The following is a 19,004-nucleotide window of genomic DNA, read 5'->3' as shown; positions in this document are numbered from 1 at the left end:
GCTTTAATCTGCTCACTTATGATAAAGTTGCATTAGAAGCAGTTCAGACTGGTTCCTGCGATGAGGGGATTATCTTATGAGGAAAGGTTTAACAGGTTGGGCCTGTACCCATTGGAGTTTAGAAGAATATGAGGTGAGCTGATTGAAACATAGGATTCTGAGGGGACTTGACAGGATGCTGTATCCTCACTGCTCACCTTTCTTCTCTGAACTCTCAGTATCCTTTCTACTCTCTCCTTACATCTTTGTATCCTTGCTGCTCTCTCCTTCCATCTCTGTACAAACTGTATCCTCACTGCTCTCTCCTTCCCTCTTCGCACTCTTTCTGTCCTTGTTACTCTCTTCTTCACTCTCTGTATAATAGTTGCTATAGCCTTTCCTCTCCTCACTGTCTGTATCCTCTCTGCTCTCCCCTTCCCTCTCCACGCTCTTTTTATCCTTGCTGCCCTCCTTCCATCCTTGCTGCTCTCCCCTTCCCTCTCAGACTCTTTTTAGCCTTGCTGTTCTCCCCTTCCCTCGCCGCACTCTTTGTATCCTCATTGTTCTCTTCTTCCCTCTCTGCACTCTGTTATACTTGCTATTCTTTCCTTTCCTCTTCGCACTGTCTGTATCCTCGCTGCTCTTTTTCCATCCTCTTTGCTTCCTCCTTCCCTCTCTGTGCTCTTTTTATTCTCTCTACTCTCTGCAAACTCTGTATCCTCGCAGCTCTCCTCTCTGCACTCTTTTTATCCTTGCTGCTTTCTCCTTCCCTCTCAGCACTTTTTATCCTTGCTGCCTTCTCCTTCCCTCTCCACACTCTCTTTATCCTCGTAGCTCTCTCCTTCCCTCGCCGCACTCTGTATTGTTGCTGCTCTCCCCTTCCCTCTCCGCACTTTCTTTCCTTGCTGCTCTCTCCTTCCGCCCCTTCTCTTTTTATCCTTGCTACTCTCTCCTGCCCTCTTCGCACTCTCTGTATCCTCTCTCCTTTCCTCTCTGTACTTTTTCTATCCTCGCTGCTCCCTCCTTCCATCTCCATACTCTTTGTATCCATGCTGCTCTACTTCCCTCTCTGGAATCTTTTTATCCTCACTTCTCTATCCTTCCCTCACTGCACCCTGTATCCTAGCAGCTCTCTTCTTCTCTTTTCACGCTTTCTCTATCCTCGCAGCTCTCTTTCCGTCTCCGCACTCTCTCTATCTTCACTGCTCTCTCCTTTCCTCTCTACGCCCTCTGTATCCTCGCTGCTCTCATCTTCCCTCTCCGCACTTGCTATAGACCAACTATGCTTGCCTGCCCTCTCCCTGCTCTTTGTAACCCAGCTACTCTTGCCTTCCTTCTCTGCGCTCATTGTAGCCCTGCTGTTCTGGCCTTCTCTCTCGGTGCTCTTTGTAGCCCCACTGCTCTCACCGACCCTCTCCACGTTCTCTGTAGCACTGCTGCTCGGACTGCATTAGTTATTGAAGGTGGCAGGACAGGTTACTTAATAAAGCATACAATCTCCCAGGCATTCTCAATCGGGGCAAAGCCAAGGAGGTTCTGTTGAATTTGTATTAAACACAAGTTCGGTCTCAGCAGGGGTTTTGTTTTCGGTTCTGGGCGCAACACTTGGAACTTTGTGAAGGGGTACAGTGTAGTGGTATTATCACTGGATCCCTTGATTACTGTGTACTGGTATGAATCTGTTCCCCTCCATGTTGAACACCATTTACAGGAAGCACTGAGGGTGGCACGGGCACAAAATGTACTCTGGGAGAGGGACTTCAATGTCCAACACCAAGAGTGGCTCAGTAGCAACACTACAGACTGAGCTGGTTGAGCCTGAAAGGACATAGATGATCAACTGAGTTTATGGCAGTAGTGAGGAATCAACAAGAGGGAAAAGCATACTTGATCTCATCGTCTCAGATGCATCTGTCCATTATAGTAGCGGTAGGAATGAGCACCGTACTGTCGTGTTGGCGACCAAGTCCTGTCTTCACATTGAGGATTGAACACATCTAGCAACTTGAGACTGGGTGACCATGAGGTGCTGTGGACCATCAGCAGCAGCAGAATTGTGCTTGACCACAATCGTAACCTCATGGCCTGGTATATATACTATTTTACCAAGCCAGGAATCACCCTAATTGAATGAATGCAGGAGGGCATGCCAGGAGCAGTATCAAAATCTTGGGGGCTACCATTGACCAGAACCTGAACTGGACTAGCCATATAAATACTGTGGCTACAAGAGCAGGTTGGAGGCTAGAAATCCTGTGGCGAGTAACTCTCTCCAAAGCCTGCCCATCATCTACAAAGCACAAATCAGGAGTGAGATGGAACATTCCGCACTTGCATGGATGAGTGTAGCTCCAATAACACTCGAAGCTTGACACCATCCAGGGCAAAGAAACCCACTTGATTGGCACCCCATCCACAAACATTCACTCCTTGAACCACCAACGCACAGTAGCAGCGGTGTGTACCATCTGCAAGATGAACTGCAGGAATTCACCAAGGATCCTTAGACAGCATCTTCCAAACCCATGACCACCACCATCTAGAAGGACAACGTAAGCAGACATGTGGGATCAACACCACCTGGAAATTCCCCTCAAAGCCACTGACCATCCTGACTTGGAAATATATCCCCCTTTCTTCACTGTCAGAATTCTGCAACTTCCTCCCTAACAGCACTGTGGGTGTACCTACATCACAGGTATTGCAGCGGTTCAAGAAGCAGCTCACCACCACCTTTTAAAAAAAATATATTTTTATTCTCCTTTTTCACACTTTCAACCAAATTTACACCCATCAACAATAAACAATAATCAGTAACAAATATGTCAATCAATCACCATCTGTTGCTAACTTTGGTTGGCTCTTAATTTGTTGCCCGTTGTATCTTTACTTAATTTGCTCTGTTTCTATAACCTTTGCTCTAGAGTCGCCAGGTATATTTATGGTACCGCCACGAGGTTCAAGTTCAAGTACTGATCAATAACTCAACACACCAATTAGTAAGATTCAAATCAAAACACATTTATTATACACAGTCAATCACTACTCGTGCATAAACTCTACTTACTAGATTATCTCTAACACTAAAAGACCTATACTTAGCTTCAGAACTGGCCCACCAGGTCAGGGGAACAAATGGCCTTTCGTTCGATTCTGAGCCTGCAGGATTCAAATGCTGGTATGGACTGGTAGCTAGGAGCGCCTATCTCGTAGCGTGCGTTGACTGGAGACTCCTTGGTTGATGCGGCAGCTAGGCAGGTCACTGTCGAGGGTTGGTTCGCGCTGCTGAGTGACCCTGCCAAGAAGGACGATTTGAACTTGGGGACTCTACTTTATAGTCCCCAGGGGCTTCGCAATCACTTGGATCGATTTCTCCAATACTGGAGTTGTTCCCTGATTGCTGGACGGTCCCTGAGTGTCCGTTGGCCTTCCTTTCTCTTGGCTCCTTCTGGCGCCGAGGAGTCTAGCTTGGCCTTATTCACCTTAAATGTTTCAATTGTTCCCGGGGATTGCTCATTAGTATGCAGATGGCTGCTGGTTTCAGTGCTGTCTGGGCTTCTGCAAGTTCTCATACACAGGAGACTTTGCACTTGCTAGTTTTTCCTGGCTTGGCTGAATTTCCCTGTAGTCTTTGCGGATCTCCATTTTAAGTCAGGAAGTGGCCAACTCAGGTAGCTACACATCTCAATAACAACGATCCATCTTCCCACCAAACCCCAAACATTAGCCCACATGTTCACACAAACAAATGACAAAAAGGAATTAGGGATCACCCATAGTCGCCATTAACACACACAGCCCCCATCCCCCAACCCTCCCACCCACACGCCGCAACTAATGTTCGATGTTACCCAGTTCTTGAAAGTGCATAATGAATAATGCCCATGAATTGTAGAACCCCTCCATCCTTCCCCTCAGTTCAAAGTTAACTTTCTCAAGAGTCAAGAATTCCACCAGGTCCCCCCACCACGCCAGGGCACAGGGTGGAGCGGTTGCTCTCCAACCTATCAGGATCCGCCTTCGGGCGAATAACGAGGCGAAGGCTACAACATCTGCCTCCGCACCCGTTTCCAACCCTGGCTGGTCCGACACCCCGAATATGGCCTCCCGGGGGCCCGGGTCCAGTTTCACGTGCACCACTTTAGAAATTACCCTGAAAACCTCCTTCCAGTAATCCTCTAGCTTTGGAGAGGACCAAAACATATGAACGTGATTAGCGGGGCACCCCCCCGCAACGTTCACACACATCTTCTACTCCTTCAAAGAATCGGCTCATCCTCGCCCTCGTGAGGTATGATCTGTATACCACCTTCAGCTGTATCAGCCCCAACTTCGCGCACGAGATGGAGGCATTCACTCTCCGGAGCACCTCACACCAGAACCCCTCCTCCATTCCTCTCCCAAAACTTCCTCCCACTTTGCTTTGAATCCTTCCTGTGGTGCCTTCTCCTCTTCCAAAATAGCTCCATAAACTGCTGACACTACCCCCTTCTCCAGTCCCCCTGTCGTCAGCACCTCCTCCAGCAATGTGGAGGCCGGATCCACCGGGAAGCTCTGTATCTCCTCTGGCAAAATCTCGAACCTGCATGTATCTAAACATTTCCCCCTGCTCCAGCCCATACTTCGCTTCCAGCTCCTTCAATCCTGCAAACCGACCCCTAAGAAACAAATCTTTTAGTGTCTTAATCCCCTTCTCCCATTTCTGAAAACTTCCATCCCATCTCCCTGGCTCAAATCTGTGGTTCCCCCGAATCGACATTTTCCTTGACCCTGCCCCCAACCCGAAGTGTTGGCGAAACTGCCTCCAAATTCTCAATGAAGCTATTATTACCGGACTCCCTGAGTATTTCCCCGTGGCTATCGGAAGCGGCACTGTTGCTAGTGCTTTCAATCCCGACCCCCTGCACAAACTCTCCTCCATTCTGACCCACTGGGAATCAACACCTCAGACCCAGCTCCGCACCTTCTCCACATTCGCCGCCACCACCACCTTCGGTTGGACAATAAATACTGACCGAGCCAGCAATGCTCACATCCCATGATTCAATTTTTTTTTTAAAAAGGACATTTGAGAGAGTGCAGAAAAGAGTGCAGGGAGAAACTTCCCACTCGTCAAAGGGCCAAGAGTGAGAGAACACAGATTTAAAATTATAAGCCGAAGAAGCAACGGTGATTTGAGAGAGAACTTTTTCACGCAGTGAGTGGTCAGGATCTGGAATGCATTGCTTGAGAGTAGAGTGGAGGCAGGTTCAATTGAGGCCTTCAAATGAGAATCAGACTGTTATCTAAAAAGGATTATGGGGCAGGAGAATGGCACTCAGTGATTTGCTCATTTGGGAAGCTGGATCAGACACAATAATCTAAATGGCCTCACTGTAACAATTCTGTGATTCTGGATCGCAGTCCCAATGTCAACCTCAATCACTTCAGCAACTTGGAAGTTCCATGGCGGGGCATTGGTCATGATCTTCCTAGGGGTGGCCAATTAAGAAGCTGCCTTTGGGAACCCTATCCAATTAAGGATCATGTGCCGATGATGAAGCAGGTGGCCCAATAGTTGGGTCATGATCATAGAATCCCTACAGTACAGAAGGAGGCCATTTGTCCCATTGAGTCTGCACCAACCCTTGGAAAGTGCACCCTTAACTAGGCCCAATCCCCAGCCCCATCCTTATAACCCCACCTAACCTTTTGGACATTAAGGGGCATTTTTAGCATGTCCAATATACCTAACCGACATATCTTTGGACTGGTCATATTTGATCATTTGGCAGTCAGTCAGCTAGAGGTACTCTCTGCAGCATTGGGAAAATGACATTAAAAATTAAAATATATGGGGCAGCACAATGGCACAGTGGTTAGCACTGCTGCATCATAGTGCTGAGGACTCTGGTTCGATCCCGGCCCCAAGTCACTGTCCGTGTTGAGTTTGCACATTCTCACCTGTCTGCGTGAGTCTCACCCCCACAACCCAAAGATGTGCAGGGTAGGTGGGTTGGCCACGCTAAATTGCCCCTTAATTGGAAAAATATGTTTTAAATTAAAATATTAGAATATATGACAGCACGCTGGAAATTGGTTAGCACTGCTGCCTCACAGCGCCAGGGACCTGGGTTCAATTCCGGCCTTGGGTGAACGTCTGTCTGTGTGGCATTTGCATGTTCTCCCCATGTCTCTGAGTTTCCTCCGGGTGCTACGGTTCCCTCCCAGTCCAAAGATGTGCAGGTTATATGGATTGGCCATGCTAAAATTGCTCTTTAGTGGCCAAAGATGTGCAGTTTAGGTGGGGCTACGGGGGTAGGGTGGGGGAGTGGGCCTAGGTAGAGTACTCTTGCAGCGTTGCTGCAGACCTGATGGGCCGAATGGCCACCTCCTGCACTCTATTAATTTTATGATTCTAAAAAAACAAGCATGGCCATAGCTACCAGGCTATCATTATGGATGGAGGATCCCCTCCACAGGATGGCTTGCAGCCACATCTATTGCCTCACATTCCAAAAGATCTGTGCTGTTCTGAGTGACAAAAGGAGTTGATGGCTCCGGGAGATCATCTCCAGTTAAAGGCAGGCTTTGGCCTCAGTTGGGGAACTGCTACATCATTGGGAAGATCCTGGCGGCTCAATCACCGTACCCTCAATGGCCTATTAATGAGCTTAATGGCCACCCACTGCTGCGTCGACTTTATCTCTGGCAAGATCACTCGAAGGTGGAAATGCGTCAAGTAGGCAACCTAACACTGTATTTACAACTTTGCTCACAGCCCTCTGAGACGAGGAAAATTTAGCCCATTGTTTCAGGTCGCGACCTTTGCATTTCCATCCAGCTTCCATTACTACTAGCCCTGAATACACTGTACATTTAGCACCAGACATGCCTAAATAATAATCTTTATTGTCACAAGCAGGCTTACATTAACACTGAATTGGAGTTACTGTGAAAAGCCCCAAGTCGCCACATTCCGGCGCCTGTTCGGGTTCACAGAGGGAGAATTCAGAATGTCCAAATTACCTAAGAGCTCATCTTTCGGGACTAGTGGGAAGAAACCGGAGCACCAGGAGGAAACCCATGCAGACACGAGGAGAATGTACAGACTCCACACAGACAGTGACCCAAGCTGGGAATCGCACCTGGGATCCTGGAGCTGTGAAACAACAGTGCTAACCACTGTGCTACCGTGCCGCCCATTAGGATGAATTCTGAACCTTCTTCAGTGGTGGGTGGGTAGCTGGCTGAAGTTAAGCCTTCCTGGCATCATACAGCTAGTTATACATGGGATATGCTGTGTCTTGGCACAGTCAAAAATAAAACAAATTATTTTTTCTTCAATTGCCTCTTATTGACATTCTGTCATGGAATTGATCCATTGTATATTCAGACCAATAAATATGGAAATAAATATTTTAATTGATTTTACAATGATCTTATTTCATATTTTGCTGATAGACATACTTTGGCATGGACGTATCTGCTGTTGAAGACCCAGTGCAAAGACGAGCCCTGGAAACTATGATCAAGACCTACGGTCAGACCCCTCGCCAGCTCTTCACATATACTCATCCGAGCAGGCACGGGCCTAGACTCTCAATGGAGGGGGAGCTGCCTGCAGCTATGGGTCTCCTTGTGCAGTTTGCTTTCAGAGAGAGCAGAGAACATGCCAAGGAAGTCATCTACCCGGTATTTACATTTCTTCTGTTGTAAATTTGCTTCAGTTTTCAAATTTAGAAGCAGTTAATATTTCTTCAGACTTTCTTATGTAGTAGCCTTGATGGCCCAGCTGGTATTTACTGCCTGTTGATTGTTGTACATATGTGTAATTACTATCTGTTTTTCATTCGAAAATACAGCTGATCTCTAAAAAATGTGATAATTGCACAACCAGTCTTTTCATTCTTAGTGAAGTCACCTGATAAATTTTCCTAAATTCTTTTTCTGTTTTTTATGTTAGTCATTTAATTTTATTCAATATGAACACTGTACTATGGATTGGCACATTATAAGAGATCTTTTGCTCTTCCAAGCTTAAATTTTTTCTTTATTTAGAGCTTGTCAAAATGTATGTAACTAATTATTAATTAAACAATTTGCAGGCTTGGTGATTACTAATAGTGTAGCATTGTTAACTATATGAGGAATTTATTTTTGGACAATATTTTAAGGGGCCTGCGGTGATTGATCCTGTTTTAAATCTTATTTTGTGGCCTGTGTCTCAGAGTCCTCTTCCCTGGATTCATGGGCTGAAGTGGGGCGAGTACGTGGGTTCCCCCAGTTCACCAGATCCTGTGGTTTGCTTCAGTCAACCCCATGGAGAACAGTTTGGATCGCTATTAGCATTGCCAACCAGAGCCATTTGCGGTCTGTCAAGGAAATTTTGTCTCATGATGATATACAGCAAAGAGCAAGGTATAGAATGGATTCTTACTTTTTTTCACTGTGCAAAAATTACATTGGTATGTTTCTGTGTTGTACATTACATTGGCATCCTTCTGTGCTGTACATTTGTTCAGTCCAAATGCTTCAGACTGGTGTCTATGTAACACTCAAAGCTCTTCCCACTATTATTTATCTAACACGATCAGCATGTCCTTTATTCCTTTCTCTCTCGTATGTTTATGCAGTTTCCCCTTAAATGCATCTAAGCTTTTCTCATCGACACTGTGGTATTAGAGGTATTACGGTACCTGATAGACTGGAGCACCATTGGTGGAAACTGTATGCTTTCTATTGGTTAGAATGTATGGTAGCTCCGCCCTGCTAGGCGGGGTATAAGAGCCCGTGCCGCCCCAGCAGCCTTCATTCTGTACCTGAGCTGCTGGGGGAAACATCTAGCTTATTAAAGCCTTCAGTTGGACTACAACCTCGCTTTAGTGGTCATTGATCGTGCATCAATTTAGTAAGCTAGTTTTTTTTTTAAAAAAGGATGGAGCTCAGAATCAAGCCGGAGTGTCTGCAACTCAGCCCCCACGCGGCGAACTCAGCGGCAGTCTTCAAGCACTGGCTGGCGTGCTTTAAAGGGTATCTCGGGACAGCCGAGAACACACCCACCGGAGAGCAGACAATGCAAGTCCTGCACTCAAGGGTGAGCCCGGAGATTTACACCCTCATCGAGGAAGCGGAAGACTTTGATGCAGCAATAGAGCTGCTCAAAGGACATTATATTCGCCCGGTAAACCAGGTCTACGCCAGGCACCTGCTTGCAACAAGGCGACAAACCCCTGGGGAAATCGCTGGAAGAATTCTACCGTACACACCTGGTGTTGGGGAGAAACTGCAGCTGCCCGCAAGTTTCGGCGAGCGAATACACCAAACTCTTGATCCGGGACGCTTTCGTGGCAGGTATGCTATCCTCACAAATTCGCCAGCGACTGCTAGAGAAAGACACTCTGGGTCTCAAGGAGGCAAGGGCCCTTGCAGGCTCCCTGGACGTGGCCTCCAGGAACGCCCGCGCTTGCGTTCCCGACCGCGCGGCAGCCCCCTGAGCAGCGTGGAACCCCTCCGCGGCCGGCCCCAAGACCTCCCCCGTCCCCCTACAATCCTGCTCTGCAAGGCGGCCTGGAAACCCCGGGGGGGCCCCGCTGCTACTTTTGCGGGCAGGCCAAGCACCCCCGCCAGCGCTGCCCGGCCCGTGCATCCACCTGCAAGGGATGCGGCAAAAAGGGCCATTTTATGGGGGTATGTCAGGCCCGTGCGGTTGCCGTGGTCTCCGGTGGCGAATGCGGACCGCCACCACAAACTTGTCCACGGTCCCCGTGCGGCCAGCGGTCACCACCATCTTCCTATTCGAGGGCCACGTGCGGAACCCGGGCGCCGCCATCTTGTCCCGCGGACGCCACGTTAGAGGGATGGGCGTCACCATTTTGTGCACCGCCAGCCATGTGCGACCAATGGGAGCCGCCATCTTGGATGAACCCCCAGGACCCCAGCTTGGCTGACCACGCACTGCCCGAAGAGAACTCTCAATTGCTGCGATTAGCCTTGGTGACCCTGGATCAGTCCCGGCCTCGAACACTCTCAATTGCTACAACAACTGTATTCATCAACGGGCACGAGACGTCCTGCCTAATTGACTCTGGGAGCACGGAGAGCTCCATACACCCCGACACGGTAAGGCGCTGTTCTCTCCTCATCCACCCCGTTAATCAAAAAATCTCCCTGGCCTCCGGTTCACACTCGGTGGAGATAAAGGGGTTTTGTGTAGCGAACCTCACAGTCGAGGGAAGGGAGTTCAAAAATTTCCATTTCTACGTCCTTCCTCACCTCGTCGCGGTTACACTCCTGGGTTTAGACTTCCAGCGTAACCTCAAGTCTAACCTTCAAATTCGGCGGCCCTATACCACCCCCCCTTACTGTCTGCGGCCTCACGACCCTGAAGGTTGACCCGCCTTCCCTGTTTGCGAATCTCACCCCATTGTAAACCCGTCGCCACCAGGAGCAGACGGTACAGTGCCCAGGACCGGATCTTTATTAGGTCAGAGGTCCAAAGGCTACTGAGGGAAGGGGTCATTGAAGTTAGTAACAGCCCCTGGAGAGCTCAAGTAGTGGTGGTAAAGACCGGGGAGAAGCATAGGATGGTCATCGACTACAGTCAGACCATCAACAGGTTTACGCAGCTGGAAGCATACCCTCTCCCCGCATATCCGACCTGGTAAACAGGATCGCGCATTATAAGGTCTTCTCCATGGTGGATCTCAAGTCCGCCTACCACCAGCGCCCCATCCGCACTAGTGACCGCAAATACACTGCCTTTGCGGCAGATGGGCGGCTCTACCACTTCTTAAGGATTCCCTTCGGTGTCACCAACGGGGTCTCGGTCTTCCAGCGCGAGATGGACCGAATGGTTGACCGGTACGGTTTACGGGCAACATTCCCGTATCCCGGTGATGTCACCATCTGCGGCCACGACCAGCAGGACCATGACACCAACCTCCGAAAATTCCTCCAGACCTCAAAAATCCCTAACCTTGCATACAACAAGGATAAATGCGTGTTTAGCACCGACCGCCTAGCCATCCTCGGCTACGTAGTGCGAAATGGAGTTATAGGCCTGTTGTAGGGAAAAATCCCTTGTACCAGTGCAGTCAAGAGCCCGAGTCTCAAAGCAAGGTTCAAAGCGTTGTTCTTTATTGTACAATTACTGAAACAGTGGTTTGGTCCACGTTGATCTCAACAATTACACATTCGCTCTGGATTTTTATAGGAATTCAAATTCGAGCTGGGAACATTTGCTCATACATAATAGTTAAAGGGTAGTTTTGATTTAGATATCTCAGACAGGTTTAAACTGAGAATATGCATCTTTGTCAATTTGCATCTGTATGGTGTGTGTCCGTGTTGATGAGATTATCTGTGCTCGCTCCGGTGTCCCTCTCTTGTCAATTTGCATCTGTATGGAGTGTGTTCGTGTTGATGAGATTTATCTGTGCTTGCTCCGGTGTCCTTCCCTTCTCTAATGTGTTTCCCATTATCTCCCTGATGTGTCTCCTTAACTAAATCGACCTCCGATGTCTGTGGCTGTGCTATGCTTTTTATGTGTTTGCTAGATAAGGTGTTAATGTCATCTTTGTCCTGCTGTGTGTGTGGGGGACGCTAATCTAATCTATATATTTCTTTTATTCCTTCTATTCTGGTTTTTTTGCCTGCCTTGGCCATTTTATTAATATATTACTTAATTCTTTCATAAGTCTTTGCAATACAGTTGTGCCATATATCCCACTGCCAGGGTCTTGACTCGCAGATATCCCGATCTCCTGGCCATTGGGCCGTTTTAAGATGCAGCTTCGTGCTATTGCTGGGCAGAACAAGTGTCTTCCATCAATGCAGAAGGGGATTTAAATGAATGTCCATCCGGGTGTCCCCTTCTGCATTGTGGGCACATTATATTATAAACGGTGCCAATCAGTCCAATAAAACAGTCCAATAAATGTTAAACGGTGCCAATCAGTCCAATCAAACAGTTTCATAAATGAAGAATGTTTGATGAGATGAGATAAAAATATGGTCTTGGAAAATGGCCTACTTCAGGCCTCAACCCTGAACGCAAGCGCCCCCTTATGGAGTTCTCCCTCCCTCACTGTTCTAAGGCCTTGAAGCGCTACCTAGGGTTTTCAGTTACTACGCCCAGTGGGTCCCCAACTATGCGGACAGGGCACGTCCCCTGATCCAATTCACAGCTTTCCCCTGTCGATAGAGGCCCGCTAGGCCTTCAGCCGCATCAAAGCAGACATTGCAAAGACCACGATGCACGCCATTGACGAGTCCCTCCCCTTCCAGGTCGAGAGCGATGCGTCTTACGTAGCTCTGGCGGCACCCTGTTGCTAACTTTTGGTTGGTTCAATTGGCTCTGTTTTATAACCTTTGCTCTCGAGTCGCCAGGGATCTGTATGATACCGCCACGAGGTTCAAGTAATGATCAATAACTCAACACACCAATTAGTAAGATTCAAATCAAAGCACATTTATTATACACAGTAATCGCTACTCATGCATAAATTCTACTTCTAAGCTACTTCGACAACTAACAGGCCTATACTTAGCTTCGGACTGGCCCACCAGGTCAGGGGAACAAATGGCCTTTCGTTCGGGTTCTGAGTCTGCAGGATTCAAAAGTTGGTACGGACTGGTAGCTAGGAGCGCCTATCTCGTAGCGAGCATTGACTTAAGACTTGCGGTCTCTTGGCGGCAGCTGAACCGGTCACTGTCAAGGGTTGGTTCGCGTTGCTGAGTGACCCGGTCAAGAAGAATGATTTAAACTTGGGGGCTTAACTTTATAATCCCATGGGGCTTCCCATCTTTCGGGGCGGACCCTGTACCTGGTTCCAAGTGATTGGACTTCGTTCCAATCGCTTGCTTCGATTTCTCCAATATTGGAGCGGTTCCCTGATCGATGGACGGTCTTCAGGTGTCCGTTAACCTCTTTTGTGTTGGCTCCTGCTGGCGCCGAGGAGTCTGGCTTGGCCTTGTTTATCCCAAATGTTTTGATTGTTCCCGGGGATCGCTCATTAGTATGTAGATGGCTGCTACATTATTATGCAGATGGCTGCTTGTATCGATGCTATCTGGGCTTTTGCAGAGTTTAATACACAGTAAACTTGCACCTGCTAGTTTCTGCCTGTGTTGGCTGAATTTCCCTGCAGCCTTTGCTGTTCTCCATTTTACGTCGGGAGTTGGCCAACCCAGGTGACTACACTCCCACCTTGTGATCCTAACGTGAAGCATGAAGGATCACATAACTGCGTTGTTCTTCATTCCCTGACCCGACGAGCACTCTTCTATGGCCTCTACACTGACCATAACTATGCAAGAAAATTTTTAACTAACAATTCTGAGGGGTGCTATGTCAAACAGGGAAATGCATTACAAAATAGGAAAATTGGAACCTCTAACTATCCTTAATAAACTACACATACTCAAACATTCCATCACACTAACTTCCTAAACAATACACACAAAATCATAGCAGCATTATACACATTTTTCTGGCTTGGCAGTCAAGCTCAGGATTGTACAATCGCTCATGAAACATTTCTTTATTCACAACAGAAAACGCAAACGAATGTTCTTTATTATAGATCGCGGGGGTCTAGTCATATATGAAAATAGGGGATCTTATCCTATATACCGGGTGTGAGCGCGGTAGGCTCTCCTTCTCCATTTCCTCAGATGAATGGTCTGCACGATGCAGCAGAGTATCGCCAATACTAGTAGGGATTCTATCAAGTAGGACAGGGAGTATCAGGTTATAAACCTGTCACACCAAGATGGTATGGTGTCGCTTGTGACTGGGCTCTGGGTACTATGGGAAAGTGAGTCATTAACGGCTGGGGGGGGTTGAGGTCAGGGGGTTCGCGTTCGCGCGCAACCAAATGTCCATTATGGTGATGAGCCACGCGGAGGATATCCTCATGGTTCTTCTTCTTTCACTTCTCTTCTCTTCTCTGGTCCTGGAGCTTCTGGAGTTCTGTGGGATCAAGCATAGTCTCTGTTACTATCTTGGTTTAATATCTCGTATGATAGCCTGTCTGTCCTTTAGTGCTAATTACTCCCTTTATAATTGGTCACGATGTGTGATTCCCTCATTTTCTTTTTCCAAAAACCGAATTTCAGAACAAGACACACTTACAAATACTGAACCAGTGCGAGCCGTCTCGCAGACTGTGCGGTTTACCATCCAAATGATTGCGGATGTAAATAGCGGAGGGTTGGCAACCTAAGGGTCACCTGAAAACAAAACAAAACTTTTTGAACTAAACTTGCCGAAATGAGGTGCGTATGGGCCGCGACGGGTAAGATTTGGATGGAGTCCCCGGGTAGGACGGCGACCAATGCCGTGTGTGCCCTACCCGAGTGTAGCTGACCAGAGGGGGGTTCCCAGGCAGGGCGGGTCCAAATGCCGTTTCTCCACTGCCTGAGCAACCGACAAGAACGGACAAGAAATGTAGTCATCGTGAGGGGGTTGCCGTATTGGTTCTTCCTTTGAACCAGAAGGGCAGTTACGAACGGGGGTCTGTTTTTCAGTCGACAGACGAGTTCCTCTGAACTGGCGTCTGGGACATTAACAAGTCTCTGCGGACAAACTAGTTCCGCTGAACTAGCGTCTGGCCAAACTAGTTTCTCTGACTGCCAGTGGGCGTCAGAAGGGTGGTGTCGTGGGGCCGTGGAAAAAAAAATTCCGGTCTAACATACAACATTTAACAGTACAAGTACAAACAACATCAAACATGCTGCAGGTTCCATGAGAAAGGACACCATTTTCTCCCAAGCGGTTCCTTTTAAAACATCATCTGGACACCTCAGTTATCGGTTGCGAACAGGATCGCAAAGGGGTTCTCGTTTTGGGAGTCAGACTCAAAGTCGTCATGCCAAACTCTCGAGTGTATCAGGGCTGATAGGGCTGCTTGATGTGATTTGGGATCGCTATCGTCATTCCGGCGAGTCTGTATAAATTATCTCGGTGCCAAAAGGTGGTGTCTAGTTCTGTGGGGACGGAATCGGGGTCGTCATTGTAGGTCGGTGGTGGGGTTTGTTTAGGAAAGTGATCGTAAAGGGATCACTCGAATCGTGGTCAGATTCGCTGGGTGTGGGTCCTGTTGCATGGGGATAGTAGGGAGGCGTGCTGTGGCTATTGTCCGAGTCACAGTCGCTGTCGCTGCTGCTGCAGTCTGTGGGCGTTCCGGGGCGGAGTCTGTAGGTCGGGGGTGGAGTCGGGGTTGAGTCCATGGCTGGGATGGACATGTTGGGGGACAGTAGGGTTACGTTGGCTGTGGGCGGGGTGTGGTCTGCTGCGTCGAGCATGACGTGGTGTGCGTGGTTAGACTGTGGTCCATATGCCTTAAGCTGGTTGATATGGAACCACGCAGTCTTTCCATTGGGGTACTTTACTTTGTAGACGGAAGGGCAGACTTTGTCCGCAATGGAGTACGGACCCGAATACTTAGGTGACAGGAATGTGCTGGGGTTGTATACGGAGAGCATGACTTGTTGTCCTACACTGAACTCAGTCGCATCTTATCGAAACAGGCCTTGCTCTGTTTCTTTCTTGTGCCCAATTTCACTGCAGCTGCTAGCTGAGCCGTTTTAACATTCGCCACTAATTGTTCTACTGCTTTCTCGTGTGTGAGGGCCGTCACTTCGGGGCTGGTCAAATCTAATCCTAATAAAAATTCTGTGCCTTTCATGGGGCGTCCGGTCATGAGGGTGTGTGGGGTGTAACCTGTGGATGTTGAAACTGTATTTCCCAAAAACATCAGCGCAAAAGGGAGGATTGAATCCCAAGTGGTGTTGTTTTGCTGGACCATTTTTCTGAGGGTGGATTTTAGGGTCCGATTCATGCGCTCCACGATCCCACTTGACTGGGGGTGGTATGCAATGTGGAATTTTTGGGTAATGCCAAATATCGTGATGATGTTCTTCATGACACATCCCGCAAAATGGGAACCTTGGTCGGATTCAATGTTGCGGGGGAATCCCTATCTCGTATAGATGTGGTGGGTTAAAATCTTGGCTGTGGTCTTTGCCGTGTTCGTTCTGGATGGGAATGCTTCCACCCATTTCGTAAACGTGTCTATCACCACGAGTACATATTTATAACCATTCCTGCAAGGGTGCAATGGTCCAATATAATCAATCTGGATGTTAGTCCGGGGGCCATTAGCGGGGCGGGTGTGACTGAGCTGAGCCTTTTTGGCGTATCTGTCCGGGTTGTTCTGGGCACAGATAAGGCAATTCTCAACGTAGTGAGTTAAATCTTCTTTCAAACTCGGCCACCAACAGAGCTGCCTGAGGTGGGCTGTAGTGGGATCAATTCCCTGATGTCCATGACTGTCGTGAAACAAACAGATGAGCTGATTCCTGTCCTGTTCAGGAACCAATAAAGGGTGTCTTTTAACACCACACCGTCATGTGTGGTCAGTGCATTTTTGAATCTCTCATAGGGTGCTGGATAGTTTCCTTTCAAAATCTCCCTGAGATTGCTGTCCTGCTTCTGGGCTTGTACTAAATCCTCGATATTAGTCTGCGAGACCTGAACTGCATTCACTGGTGCGCTCTCGGGGGGTGTCCAAAAATATCCGTGCCTGGAACCTGCTTTTGTCAGTGCGTCGGCTTTTACATTTCCAGGGGGGGAGGAACGATGGTGACTATGAACTTTAACTATTCCAAAGGTCCGGTTCTGTGCTCGCTCTAAAATGTGACGGAGCAATGGGGCTGAAGGGAGGGGTTTGCCGTCTGCGGAAACAAATCCTCTTGCTATCCACGGGTAGGAATTCCGTAAGGCTGTTGCAGACATAGAGGCTGTCCGAATATATGTCTGCTGGGCTGGGGAAGGAATCTGGGTGTTCCACTATGTATGCGATGGCCGCAAGTTCTGCCGCCTGTGCGCCTAAGTGTCCTGGAAGTTTTATTGCTATTTCTTCTAGGGCGCGTCCCTGCGCTTCCTCGACGTAAATGCCGCATCCTGTTATGCGCTTCCCTTTTAATATTGTGGAAGATCCATCCACATGTATCCTTATGGGTTTGCACGTGTCTGTGTGCTTGGGGCTCTGGGTTGAATTACCTATCTTTCTGGGGGGGTGTTTTCGCAATAAAGGGGCCTGTGTTGTGGTGTGGAGAGAGAATTTCACATTCATGGGGGGTTCCGGGATACTGTAGGTTATCGGCTAAAAAAGTGTGGGTCTTTGTCCTTTTAACAGTGATGTCCCGTCCCTGCAAAAGAAGGGTCCATCCGGCTGCTCTAATCTGACTAACTGTACCGTCCTTGAGTCGTCCGTCCAGTAAAAGTTGGGTGGGGGTGTGTTCCGTGAGGATTGTGATGGGGTTCAGTCCGGTAATGTAAGAAAAATACTGTACTGCCTAAAAAGCTGCGAGCAGGTGCCTTTCACAGGCTGAAAATCCCTGCTCCACAGCATCTAAAACTCTGGAGGCGTAAGCCACGGGCCTTAACTGGTCGTGCCGTTCCTGGAGGAGCACGGCCGAAAGGGTGCGGTCTGTGCTTGCTACCTCTATAGTGTGGGGGGAAAGCGGGTCTGGAACTTGTAGTGCGGGGGCTGCTATGAGTGCTCTTTTCAACGAGTCCACAGCATCCGTATGCTGCGGAAGCCATTTCCAGGGGGCTCCTTTCTTTAGGAGGTCTGAGAGGGGTGCTGCCTTGCTGGCGAAACCGTCAATGTGGTTTCGGCAGTAGCCAACCAGTCCTAAAAACGACCGGAGGGCTGAAACGTTCTGGGGAAGAGGCAATTTGGCAATCGAGTCAATCCTTTTATGCTCGATCTCGCGTTTACCGTGCGTGATAATTGTACCCAAATATATCACTTTGTGTTTCCAAATCTGGGCCTTTTTGAGGTTAACTTTACATCCAATTGCCTGTAAGAGTTCCAGGAGTTCGGACAGAAGCTCGATGTGCTCTTCCTTGGTGTCTGTCTGCAGTAGTAGGTCGTCTACGTACTGGACCAGACATTCGGGGCGAGAAAATTTGGCTAAACCATTTGCCAGCTGTCGGTGGAAAATGGAGGGGGAGTTGTGGAATCCTTGTGGAAGGCATGTCCACGTATACTGTGGGTTTTTAAAGGTGAAGGCAAATTTGTACTGGCACGCCTTTGCCAATGGAATGGACCAGAATCCATTACTGATATCCAAAACCGTAAAGTATCGGGAATGGAGTCCCTGCTTGAGCATGGTCTCGGGACTTGTGGCTACTGTGGGGGCTGCTACGGGGGTGATTTTGTTGAGTTCCCGCTAATCGATGGTCAGGCGCCATGATCCATCGGGCTTCCTCACTGGTCAAATCAGGGCATTATTAGTGGAGGCTGCTGATCTAAGTACGCCCTGCTTTAATAAGCTGTTGATTACTTTTGTGATTTCTCCCTCTGATTCTTGGGGAAATACATATTGCTTTTGGGGTCTAGAATCAGGTCCTGTGATTTGTACTGAACCAGTCATCCGGCCACAGTCGTGTTTGTGGGCCGCGAATGCTGTCCTGTTCTTTTGTAACACTGCCCTAACCTGCTTGTCCGTGCTAATTGTAGTCGGGTTACACCAAAATTCGCCTACTGCGCTAATTTTGTTGGCATATTCCCCTATGGTGAGCGTTGCGGGGACTCTTGCAGATTTTGCCATTTTCCAGACATTGGTTGACTGGATCAAAGGACAGGTTGTGGGAATTCATAAAATCTATGCCCAAAATGCGTTCTGCTGTGTGGGGCAGGTCGACTAAAACTATGGGGTGCTTGGTGGTGATGTTGCCGATTTGAATGGGTACAGGGGCTGTGATGTGCCCCTGCTGTGAGTGGCCTGTAAAGCCGCTGAGGGTGATGGTGGCTGTAGTGGGCCACGTGTCCTTTTGAAACATGGTGGAGGAATTTATTGTGGTGCGGGACCCTCCTGTGTCCCAGAGAAACTCGATGGGCTTTCCCCATATTTTTGCTGCAACTACCGGTCGTCCGGACCTATCCCAAAGGGTGTCGCAGACCCAACTGGGGGAGCCCGAACACCGTCAGTCCGTTCTGTTCAGGTCTGTCTGATCTGAACGGGTGCTC

At 48.5% G+C, this 19,004-nt stretch overlaps 1 protein-coding gene across 3 annotated transcripts in view; it reads left to right on the top strand.

The window, feature by feature from the left end:
* lyst (lysosomal trafficking regulator) overlaps positions 1–19,004 on the top strand; it is a 482,598-nt gene that overhangs the window by 427,865 nt on the left and 35,729 nt on the right. For all 3 annotated transcript variants that reach the window (XM_072498518.1, XM_072498516.1, XM_072498517.1), the window contains 2 exons: positions 7,423–7,653; positions 8,190–8,379. In XM_072498518.1, the coding sequence (XP_072354619.1) occupies positions 7,423–7,653; positions 8,190–8,379 (421 nt within the window). The remainder of the gene's footprint in view (positions 1–7,422; positions 7,654–8,189; positions 8,380–19,004) is intronic.

The sequence above is a fragment of the Scyliorhinus torazame genome, chromosome 4, assembly GCF_047496885.1.
Source record: "Scyliorhinus torazame isolate Kashiwa2021f chromosome 4, sScyTor2.1, whole genome shotgun sequence".
Classification (NCBI taxonomy): domain Eukaryota; kingdom Metazoa; phylum Chordata; class Chondrichthyes; order Carcharhiniformes; family Scyliorhinidae; genus Scyliorhinus; species Scyliorhinus torazame.
This window is presented reverse-complemented; position numbering and strand designations above follow the sequence as displayed.